Here is a 12517-nt window from a genome sequence, read left to right as displayed (position 1 = left end):
AATTCAGATTAACATTCCTGCATGTCCTTATGTAAGCAAATCCTAAGTATTCAGTTCTTGGCAGAAAAAAAAATGCTTAAATGATGTTTCAACCCTACAAAGACATTGACAATAATAGTATTGCTGCATCCTGAAGCAAGTATGTGACTGTTTATGACAATTCAATTGCTGAGAAGCAAAACAGATTATACTTGAGATCTATACAAAGGGTCTTTAAGTGAACAGGTTTTACAAGCTATAATTACAACCCCATCAACAAACAAATCAATGAATCCCTACATTTTAATTTCGCTTATGTAGTGCATTCCATTCAGAAAGATCCCAGTACAGCCTATAATATGCTTGTCCACCACTGAAATTCAGCCACAGCTGGAGTGAAACTTAGCAACTGTTTAGCTGCACACAGCAATAAATGACTGGAAGTGAAGAATATCAAAGTTAACTGAAACTAGAGGGGAAATTTTAGAAACTGAATTACCTAATTGGAATTTGCCCAAGACACTTTAGTTAACACTCCTACTCTTGGGTGAAGCACCATAGGATTTCTGAACACAAATGAGGATGACTCCTCTTATATCTCAACCAAAAGGCATGACCTTCAACAGTGAAATTTCTCTTATCACCATGCTAAGGTTTGGTTCAATACTGACCCAAAAGGAAGAATAGCTGCTGAATCGACACCACTACATCTGTGATATTCTGGGTTTTCCTTTGTCTTCTCCCTTCTAAAATTTGGATTAATCAAACCCAGTTTAGCCCAAGAGATCTAATAGAATCACAGCCTGTGGTGATATGATTGCAAGATGTAGCAAAATCTGCCCAACGAGGTTTATGATGGAAGTGGATACCAACAGTACTATAAAGAAATTCAGAGACCCCGTGTAATAGTATGTCAGGAAACGGTCAACCAAGTGGATGAGACTCCTTGGCACAAAGGAATTTCAGCAAACTGTGGTGCCCTGCCATTCATGCTAGTGTACAAAAACATAGGAAATCGCTGAATATTGTGGCTAAGTTCCTAGAACACATCAAGGTGAAGAGATGGAAGTAAATATTTAGTATTACAACATTTACCTTTTTGGCCATCATAAGCCAACTTTTCAAAAGACATCAACTAAAAGCCTCCTAATGCACTACAAGAATTATAGTTTTCTTGAAGAACTTTTGAAGTTGTTCATAAATGTCGGGGACTTATCTCTGGCTAGGACATGCTTAGTGTGGGAAGCTTCTACATAAGCTTCCTATGACCGTAGTGCTGCCAATTCACTTCAATCCTTACCTGCACCATCACTTATTATCTTAGCTCTAGGATTTTCCCAAACTGTCACACATGCAGTGTTTCTGACATGGGGTAGAGGCTAGGCTGAGCCCAAACTAGTTTCTATATGTGACCTGATCAAATTTTGAATCCAGCTCTCCAACCAGAGAGGCCGGAGAACCATCCCTCCACACCATTAAGTGAGAGAGAAAGCAAGCTAGCTAAAGTATAAAAGGCAGCACAATTACCCGAAATCTGAGTCTGGACCATCTGGAGTCATGTGTTCTGGGTCTGTGCCATTTTCTAATATAGGAGGCGTTTTCCTGTGTTCCATTGTTAAACCGTTGGCTGATTTACTTGAACTCTGTAATGATGGCCAGGCATCTTTGTTATTACTGTTGGGTCTGGAAAAAGGCAAGAGTAAAAAAAAGAAGAGTTCAAGTTATGAAGAAAGTGTTCTAAAAAAATTTAAACACTGAGGAAATGAATCCTTGTACCAGACAGTCCATAGGAATGGAATTATCTGGGCATATCTTTCAAATAGATTTTAATGATGATGGGTAAAAAAGGCTCCTCAAGAGAGAAGATTGAAGGAAACAGAGTTCTGCCCACTGATTAGGTAAATGGACCGCCTACATTGGAGTCCAAACTTGTCCAACTGTAAAATATCCATTTAGACAGCTTCCAGTACAAAAACCCATGGGCTTGCTCTCAGTGAAGCTTTAACTGTATCCCAGAAGTATTTAGTAGTTTTATAAACCGTGATCACATTTTTTTCCCCCTGAAGATCTTCCACACCCCACCATATCCCTGAGGATTTTCCCAGGCTGGCCTGAGAGCGCAGAAATTGAATTTGGTTGCCTGCCTGATGGTCCACAGCATCATCACTAGACCATGAAATTAGCCACTCCAGCACACTTTAAAGCAGTCTATCCAAGTTACTGCCCAGTTCACTTCTTTTAATCTAAAACCTTTATGATTTCCTCTACAAAACAAAAGTAGAGTTCACTCCATGAAATGTATCTGATCTGGAAGAATGACTTCAGAGCGAGTAGTCAAAGTGGAAGTTATTTACTGCTGCAGGGAATTACATCACTAGACAACACTTCAGCCAGTTTCCATGTGTCTATTTGTACAAGTACATTTATATAATAACTGTCATCAGCTAATATCACAACACAAAATCTATTAATTTCTGGCCCCCTTCACTTTTTCCTATTGTTCTTTCCTATCCACTTCAGAAAACAGCATCCCGTTGGAGGCAAGTGATTGCATAGTGTGCAAGTGCTTCATTGTAAAAAGGCATACACTAAAAGCGGAGTCTTCTTTTCCACCTGCTTTCTGATTTCTCTTCATAAGTATAAGACTTACTGCATGCCCAAGCATTCATTCCACACATACAGGTGGATTTAACAAGTTCCTCATTGAGACCAGGAAGATTCCTATGGCTCTTTAGCTATAGCACTGTTTTCCAAATTCCTATTCAGCCTCAATATTTCATTATAATCCTGGCTGTCCCCACATCTCAGATATTGCAAGATTTACTATTTTGTCTCCATCTACTGTTCTCTCTTTGTGGGTCAACTCCTACGTACACTTAAGTTATGCACAAATGAAAGATTTGACCTAAAATTCATCTTAGACCTCAACACCTTTGAGAGAAGAGGTTAAATACAGCACCCTATCAACGCCCTCTCACCAAACTGAGAATCAATTTATATTACATCTCATGTTATGATTAAAAATTTTCCTTTGCCCTTTTCACCATTCTATCCTGATGCAAGAGACTAATTTTCAATCCAGACAAAATTTCAAATTCATTCTAGTCTAGATGCGACTTCAGACTGCAATGGGCATTTCCTCCTTCCCCTCCCTCCAAAAAAAAAGGTCTAATGGGTTAACTGATTCCAAAATATTTAAATCATAGCATAGACTTTCCTGTGGAAACAAATGTTTTAAAGTGCTCATGAACGCTAAAGGCTTCCAAAGAGCTGTTCTCCAGCAATAATCCCTCACCCTACGTGCTAGTGAAACATTTTTAGTGTTACAAGAAAGCATTAATCATTTTGGCCCATTAAAAGCAAGTTTGAGGAAAGTGGAGGAAGAAAAATAAAAAAAAGAGGACCAGAACCATTTTAAAATCAACCCACTATCAGCACCCTATATTTTAAGTAAATACAACTGTCATTACCTCTACTGTATAACTATGGAATGCTGTGCCTATAGGTTTTTTTAACATACGCACCCACACAGGTGGAAATTACAACATTTACCTTTCACACAAATGAGGGAAAAAATAGCGTGAAGAGGGACTTTCACACTGGAACAAACTTAGAAAAAGAAAGAATGTTTATACAAAGAGTTTTTGCCCAGTAATTATGTTCTCTACTATTACTGCAGGCTTACATTTGAACATATATTTCTCACAGTTCAGCTTCTGCTTGATCCCTCAGTGAAATCCTAACATCGGACAGTCAAGAGAATGATTGTGAAACTATTGATTCAGATGTAGAATCTAACAGGAGAAAGACAGTAGCATATCAAAGAATCAGACAAATGAGAAGCTGTTTGTAAGTTGAAAGTTGTGAAGGGTTAGCAATTTAAATATGATTAGTCTATAATTTAATCAGCTCTCAAACTACATATGGTCATGTCTGATTAATATTTGAATGGAGACCTCCAACTTCCTCGCTGCTGAAAGGACACTGGCAATCCCGACAATGCTGTCCACCACTCCACATCAGTACCGAATCAGTTTCCCACTGTAGTTATGCATTTCAGATGAATGACAAACTGAAGTTCAGTCCACTTGCAGTCAAAGTATCTCATGGCATTTTTCACAAGTGCCAGGATGATAGCTCTGGGGCCTGGCCAGATTCCAATGCTCATAGCTGCTTTCCAACTACCTGAATTCCTGCAGCAGTTTCAGATGGAGCAATTCTTCACTTCCTGTTCTGTAACATTTTGTGCTGGGATCCCATCAGGTTTCAAGTTAAGGAGAATTGGTTCAGTCCCTGGATGTGAAACCCATCAACACATGAATATTGCAAAAGTTGGTGTGTTGGGTTAACTTGGTTGCATTCTTCCCTCCAAGTTAGTATTGAACCAAAGGCTCAAGGCATGACAATAGGTGTCAGTGCTTCAGATGAGAAAACTGGAGATCCCGATCACTTGCAATCATTAAAGATTATGAGACTTCCTGTAAGAATAGGCAAAGATAATCCTAGTCTCTTAGCCAGATTCCAATGCTGGTAGACAGAATGTAACTATCCAAACTCCCCTGGCTGTTTCTTTTTGATATCGTTTTCTTCATTTTCTTGCATAAACTGTTGTGCAGTGCTGCTGCCAGAATTCGTTTCATTAGCAGGTGAACAAGCCCACAAAACGCTGATCCTGAACCAGAAGTGCTATATAAAATGTAAGGCACATTTTAAAAGTTTACCCCCAGTATGAAAGTCCCTTCGTGAATGGAAAATAGTTAATAGTTCCCATTTGGTCATCTTAAATTTAACATATTTAGCAAACACACCAGCTAATTGTTTTAACTTTTGATTTATTTTTTGTATGGTTGTAAATTACTGAATGAAAAAAACTGTTAAGAGGTGGCTTTTGGAAAGTAGACCACAGCTGAAAAATATCTAGTAACACGCAGTAATGAGAAGACAGACGAAAAGAAAGTAAGTTACAAATCAAATATTTAACCAAAACCACCATTTAAGTTTGCTAGGATGTAGCGCCAAGGATATTTCACGCCATGTGCCTGTTTCTCAGCCAAAGGTAAAAGCAAAGACGAAAGTTCAACTGTTTCACTTTGAATTTCCCTGATTTTTAAGGCTTGTGTACACTTAGGGCTTGGCTACACTTGCGAGTTAGAGCACAATAAAGGAGCCCCAGGTACACTAACTCACTACCCGTCCACACTGGCAAGGCACGTAGAGCGCTCTGACTCCGCGGCTACAGCGCTGCTGGTACTCCACCTCAGCGAGTGGAATAACATTTGCTGTGCCCCAGCTGGAGCGCTGTGGCACCAGTGTGAACAAAGTGTTGCATTAGTGTGCTCTGATTGACCTCTGGAAACGTCCCATAATCCCCTTAAATCAAGTGGCCACTCTTGTCATTGTTTTGAACTCGCTGTAGGAATGTGGATATGCCCTTTCAAAGCTCTGTTTCTGACAGCTGGCTGCTTATCTACTCCGGGACAAAGGAATGGCACTTGCTGTGAGTGATGGGGGGAGGGGAGGTCTGCTGCTGTCTGAACTTACAAGACCGCATGCTGACACGCTCTCAGCCCCCCAAAATCCCACTCTCTCTCCCGCCACATACCCACAACACACTTCCTGTCACACTCCACCCCACCCCCCATATTTGAAAAGCACATTGCAGCCACTTGCATGCTGGGATAGCTATCACAATGCACTGCTCTTTGGGGCATTGCAAGAGTTGCTAATGTGCGCTTCCAGCTGAGAGCATTTTCCCTGCTGTGGTCTCCGAAGGCTGGTTTAACTCCCAGCACTCTACAACTGCAAGTGTAGCCATGCCCTTAAAACACTGCAGCAGCGTAGCTGCACCACTTGAACTGTCCTGCTGTAGGGCTTCAGTGCTGACGCTACCTATGCTGATGGGAGGAGTTCTCTAGTAAACTTAGGTCCTCCACCTCCCCAAGAGGTGGCAACTAGGTCAATAGGAGAATTCACCCATCGACCTATCACTGTCTACACAAGAAACTAGGTCCATTTAACTGCATAGTTCAGAGATGTGGATTTTTCACAATCCTGAATTACCCAGTTATACGGACCTAATTTCCTAGTGGAGACCAGGCCTTAGTCTGTGTTCAAATCTTAACACTGAAGTATGTTAAATATTAAATAAACCATTAATCAAATATTTGGACACTTCAGCCACCGTGACAGCAGAGACTGACCTCTTATCACAAAGCAAACGCCACATTAGCTATAATTACCAAGAATTTGCTGCTTAACAATATTCACTGAATTGCATTAATGTTACTGTAAAAATTGTGAAAATATTAAATAAAACCCTTCTGATACCTGCTTCAAAATGATGACTGCTTGTTTGGAGTTAATGTGCACAAATCCATGTGGTACAAGAAGGGGGAATCCTTTCATTTATCAAATAAGATCCAGCATATGTTATGACTAGAATGAAGTACTGCATAATCCTGCATGTGTATGTGAGCAAAAATTTGAGATGGAACATTCCACATCTTCCATCTTAAACAGCAAGCATTGGGGTGAAATGGGAGAGAGGACCAGGAATTTTAATGGAAATAACTTTAAAAGGAAAGTGTTGTCAGTCTGGCGTCAGTACTTACACATCATACCTCTGCAGTGCTGTCACTTTGTTTTTGTTCTTGTCAACTGTACCCGTAGACAGCTGGAGGAAGTTGGGGTTTAGTTTGTACAATTCTTGCAGTAGCTTCTGTTCATATTCTTGGTGTTTACCCGCCTGGGGAAAGAGTTAAAGTTTTCAATGCAACCTGAGTTGAAATTCATATTCCCTCCCCGATCTGAAAGATCTTGGGGCACAAAACTATAAGGCTTTGCTTGGCTCTCTAATAGAAAATTTGGACTCCCAATTTTGCAGTCAAAAGATTATTCCAAGGAGTTAGAGGCTCATGCTCCCAGATACACTCAACCAGCTGAATTTGCCAAATTGCTTGCTGTTTTTTTAATATGAAATTCATTTTCTCTTTTGGTACCTTTTAAAGCAGAAAATCAATTTACTCAAGCCTTCCTAAGACTTATTCTCCAGTTCCAGCAAAAATGTTTGCTGTAGTACAGTCCAAATAAAGTAAGTTTCCAAGAAGTGTGTAGTCTGCATTTTACATCCCCCTAATGTATATTAAGCTGTCCAGAGGGAAGAAAGAGATAGTCTCTTCACTTCAAAGAGTTTCTTTGCTGTTGTAAACAGTTCTGCATTCCAAGGACTATTTCAAAAGCATCACACAGCTGTCAATAGGGTAAGAAAAAGCACTCTGGTTAGTGTGACTGGGGATTGTTCAATACAGAAGTGGATTTCTGTACAGCAAAGTATTACAGGGAGACAGGCACGCTGCTTTCAGGAACTGCAGAGATTTCTATGCCTGAATTATTCATACTGCGCAAGCTCTACTTCTGAGTGAGGAAGGGGATGAGATTCTTTCAATCCAAGTCTATCCTTTTGGCATTCCTATAACATATTAGAACAGTTTATCTAATGTTTATTCAATCTAATGCAGAGTAGCTTTTTCTCCATTTTATTTATTTTTTGAGAGAAGGCACTTAGACTAAATATTAAAACATTTTGCCTTTTCTCTCTTCCAATAACCAAAGCTGTCCAAATTTGAAGGAAGTTTTTGGTACGAGTCTTGGGTTAGAATGGTTACAATGTAACATTCAACTTGCATGTAATATATTTCAATATTTACAAGAATTTTAAATTAAATCTAAAGTTGCAAAATACAAACAAATTGAATTTGAAACTCCTAGTCACTTGTGCCCAGTGACCCTCGACACTAAGATAGGCACTTTAGAAACAGAAGCAAAGAGAGCTCCTGTAAAATTGGAGCTATATCATTACGCAAGTATCAAGTGTTCATTACACCTTTAACACTTCTTTTGTACATAGTGTCACGAAATGGTATGTCTAATAGCATAATGTCTAATAATGCATATTATGGGGTGTGATTTCTAAAACGCTCAAACTTGTTGTGCACTAACCAGTCCATGTAGACCCTAAATATTCCCCAGTAAACTTTAACATAGTACTGTTTCAAACAGTATTATGCTGAAATGCACCAGGAAACCTAGTGTGCACCAGCAGGGTCTACACAGATCAATTAATGTGCAAAGCATTAGGGCACTTTACAAATCACACCCCCATGGTGCACATTGCCAACCCATGTAAACAGCCCTCAGTTATACCCATCAAGGTTAAAAAAAAGATAAATACAATTTAACTATTCATGACAATGTCAAGTCATCCCAGAAATACTGTACTATATTACAACTCAATCAAAAAGTAATCTTTAGCCTTACATTTTTAAAACAGCAGAAGTATTGTTTCTCATTTTAAACCATTTCATACGAAACTAAAATGTACCAGGGGAAAAACAGTCCTTACTTTACTTACCTTACTAAGACTCACTCAAACAGTACTGATTATGCATCCCACTTCCACTAAGTATGATAGGTAATCCAATCAGAGCTAGAGACCTTATATACACCTCTTCAGTAGCATAAGACTTTAGAGAAAAGTCTCCAATTCAGGCAAAGTTAAAAAAAATATACTCAGTTTTTATGACACCATCACATTATTTTGATCTATACTCAAAAGGCAATCCTTCAAAGCCCACACCTTCAGTCATGCAAGCCAAGCTACTGGATTATGGGAGGAACAGAAACCTGTATGGTTTCCTTTCAATCCCTAAACAAAAGCCACTTTTCTGAGAAATTCCTGACAATCATGAACTTAACATTTGGTTAATGCATCCTAACCTACAGATGTATTACGCTCTAATAAATTACCCTCATAACATCTTAATATTCTTCCAAATGCTTAGCACCCATTTCATGAAATACAGTAGGAAATATATTTAACTGTTTAAGATTTCATAAAAACTATCCCACAATTGTCTTACAAACCTTTAACTATCCAGTACTTGGAGGACTGACTCCTTTTGAGCCTGTAAAAAAATAGTACTTATTGGAAAACACCAGCACCCAATTGGCTAAGTATCTTTTGGGTAAAAAAAAAAAAATAATAATAATAATAATTTGCCATGATAATATTTAAAGGCTGGCTTCACTATACTTTAATATAAGTCATTAATGATCTGGAGGGTTGCGTGGACTGCATTCTCAGCAAGTTTGCAGATGACACTAAACTGGGAGGAGTAGTAGATACGCTGGAGGGTAGGGATAGGATACAAAGGGACCTAGACAAATTAGAGGATTGGGCCAAAAGAAATCTGATGAGGTTCAACAAGGACAAGTGCAGAGTCCTGCACTTAGGACGGAAGAATCCCATGCACTGTTACAGACTAGGAACCGAATGACTAGGAAGCAGTTCTGCAGAAAAGGACCTAGGGGTTACAGTGGACGAGAAGCTGGATATGAGTCAACAGTGTGCCCTTGTTGCCAAGAAGGCTAACGGCATTTTGGGCCGTATAAGTAGGGACACTGCCAGCAGATCGAGGGACGTGATCATTCCCCTCTATTCGACATTGGTGAGGCCTCATCTGGAGTAGTGTGTCCAGTTTTGGGCCCCACACTACAAGGAGGATGTGGAAAAATTGTAAAGTCCAGCAGAGGGCAACAAAAATGATTAGGGGGCTGGAGCACATGACTTATGAGGAAAGGCTGAGGGAACTGGGACGGTTTTGTCTGCAGAAGAGAAGACTGGGGGGGGGGATTTGATAGCTGCTTTCAACTACCTGAAAGGGGGTTCCAAAGAAGATGGATCTAGACTGTTCTCAGTGGTACCAGATGACAGAACAAGGAGTAATGGTCTCAAGTTGCAGTGGGGGAGGTTTAGGTTGGATATTAGGAAAATCTTTTTCACTAGGAGGGTGGTGAAGCCCTGGAATGGGTTACCTAGGGAGGTGGTGGAATCTCCACCCTTAGAGATTTTTAAGGTCAGGCTTGACAAAGCCCTGGCTGGGATGATTTAGTTAGGGATTGGTCCTGCTTTGAGCAGGGGGTTGGACTAGATGACCTCCTGAGGTCTCTTCCAACCCTGATATTCTATGAAGTCATACACAGGAAAAAAGCAGACATTTACGCTACAGTTTAGGATCCTCCTTTTTGTGCGCATCTACCTGCATTTCCTCTTTTGTGAAACTGGCTGCTTCGTCCCCCAGCTCATGTAGATACATACAGTCAGGTTTTGGACATTGCATGTTCTTTAGGAAATAACTGCAATATTTTGTTGTACCTAAAGATGCCTGAAGGAGAAAGAAAAGTGAGACTGAGTAGCTGAGCTAAGCACAGAAAGCTAGAAGCCACATTTCAAGCACAAAATATCCCCCTCAATTTAACAGACGTCTCAGAAGACAATATACATTCATAAAAATTGGAGTTCATCGAAACAAGTTTTTTTGATAAGGCCTAAATAGGATATCAGTAACACGAGAGACTCAGATATCCAGGGTCTGGATAATCAGAATGTACTTCAAAAATCAATTTTCATCACATCAAAATAAAAGCAAGCAAGACCAAAGCTGGATAGAGTTTTACTTTTATATTTGTAAAGGTAAAGCCAAAGGAAAAAAAAATCTCAATTACTAGCTGGTATTTTCTGAGTTAATCCCCTATTCATTTCTGAGCCCTCCCACAAAAACACTAAGCACAAGAGCTCAAACTCAAGACACTTGGATTCTATGACCAGCTCTGCTGGTTTATCTAGATACTGTGTCTAACTGGATGTTTTTATTGAGTAAAATATAGCAACATATCTGAAACAGATTTTTAGAATCTGCACTAGATGTTAATGTCCTTGCATGTGCTAATCAATCACAGAATGCAAAACAATACTACCTTAAGTGTTCTGCCATCTACCACCACATTATTGACGCACTGTATGGCTCTGAGAGCATCTTCTGATCGGATGTAGGTTACGTATGCACTTGCACTCGGACCCTAGAAAAAGAATTGAACAATGTGGAATTCTTTCTGGTTATTTTTTTTTGTAATTATTCCTTTACTATCTGGCTAAATTCAAAACTACACATTTAACAAGGTTTAAAATTAGATTTGTTTGAAATCAAACAATTAATTTACTTGAAATGCAGTAAATGTAAAGGTCTGAAAAAAGGAAACTTAAGGCTCTCAAAGTTTATTAAAATGTTAAAGCTTATTAAAATATGGCTTATTAAAATACTTGGTAGCTGGAAATGAAATAGATACCACACTATTATTCCAGAAGGCTTGCCTGAAGATTCTCTGTATCTCCCAATTCCTGCTCTCTTCTGCTTTCTTCCTATAACCACCTCCATTATTTTGCAGTCACTTTCCAAGGATTGCATGTGCAAAGTCATTTAAGGATACAATCAATATTACTCTATGTACTCTGTTGCTGTAGTATTAATTCTCCAATCCCCAGCCCCATAACCTACCATGATAATTAGTCTCTACTCAATCAGGAAAATGTAGCCCAGATTCTTCTTGAACCCACAACTCCTGTCATGAACTGTGCCACCACAATACCAGAGCGACAAAAGCCTCCTACCATGGCTTACCTGTGAGCCTGCATATGATGTGCTGTTGTTGATGACAACTTTGTGTATTTTACCAAACTTCCCAAAATATTCTGGCCGCTTCAAAACCTGCAGGAAGAATGAGTAAATTAAACAGACATATTGGGAAATTAATAGCAACTCAAATGATATTGCTTATTCATTAAAAAATTAATCCTTTACTTAGTTTTGCAATTAAGACCCTTAACTAGTGAAAATGAGAGAGGACAAGATCATATAGATAAGTTTGTTCTGAGAACCTTCAATTAAAAAAAGATTTACATTCCTTTTTCTTAATTTTGGTAACATTAATACTGCCCCCAAAAGCCAGGATGACAGGCACTCAGCATATCTTACACTTGCATCTTCTAGCTCCTTTTCGAACCCAAGACATCTAAATCCTGCAATAATCAGCCAAAGCCTACTACAGAGGGTTGCCCCCGAGTGCATACACCACACAATTACGTAATAGCTACCCCAGAACTTGACTGGAGCACAAAGCTAGCCCATGGGTGACCAAGGTTGATCTAATATTTTCCCATGTTTTAAAGATCTATTTTGTAATTTCTGGAGTAAGGAAACAACTGTATTAGTCCTAATTTTAAAAATTAACTTGAAAACTCATCTACGGCGACACTGACACATTGAGACAAAATTTTGTGAAATTCCTTTTTAACTCTTCACAATCAGTTTTGGACTTAGCCATCTTGAGTAGAATACAGAATATCAGGGTTGGAAGGGACCTCAGGAGATCATCTAGTCCAACCCCCTGCTCAAAGCAGGACCAATCCCCAGACAGATTTTTTTACCCCAGTTCCCTAAATGGCCCTCTCAAGGATTGAGCTCACAACCCTGGGTTTAGCAGGCCAATGCTCAAACCATTGAGCTACCCCTCCCCCCACATTTTTGAATTGCCTGCAAATTCTGCCACCTCATTGTTCACACCCTCTTCCAGATCATTTATGAATATGTTGAACAGCACAGGTTCCAGTACAGGTGCTTGGGGGACCACACTATTTACCTCT

General features: G+C 39.4%; 1 protein-coding gene across 7 annotated transcripts in view; it reads right to left on the bottom strand.

Moving 5' to 3' along the window:
* The window catches only part of CNOT4 (CCR4-NOT transcription complex subunit 4), a 122255-nt gene that overhangs the window by 41479 nt on the left and 68259 nt on the right, over positions 1-12517 (bottom strand). For 2 of the 7 annotated variants that reach the window (XM_054029032.1, XM_054029071.1), the window contains exons 4-8: positions 11496-11582; positions 10795-10896; positions 10077-10202; positions 6591-6724; positions 1507-1662 (exon numbers count right to left, since the gene is read on the bottom strand). In XM_054029032.1, coding sequence (XP_053885007.1) covers positions 1507-1662; positions 6591-6724; positions 10077-10202; positions 10795-10896; positions 11496-11582 — 605 coding nt within the window. The remainder of the gene's footprint in view (positions 1-1506; positions 1663-6590; positions 6725-10076; positions 10203-10794; positions 10897-11495; positions 11583-12517) is intronic. The other 5 variants (XM_054029050.1, XM_054029081.1, XM_054029061.1 and 2 more) reach the window with 3 other exon arrangements.

This window comes from Malaclemys terrapin, chromosome 1, assembly GCF_027887155.1.
Source record: "Malaclemys terrapin pileata isolate rMalTer1 chromosome 1, rMalTer1.hap1, whole genome shotgun sequence".
NCBI classification, from domain to species: domain Eukaryota; kingdom Metazoa; phylum Chordata; order Testudines; family Emydidae; genus Malaclemys; species Malaclemys terrapin.
Note: the sequence above shows the minus strand (reverse complement) of the source record. Positions and strands in the feature narration are given on the sequence as shown.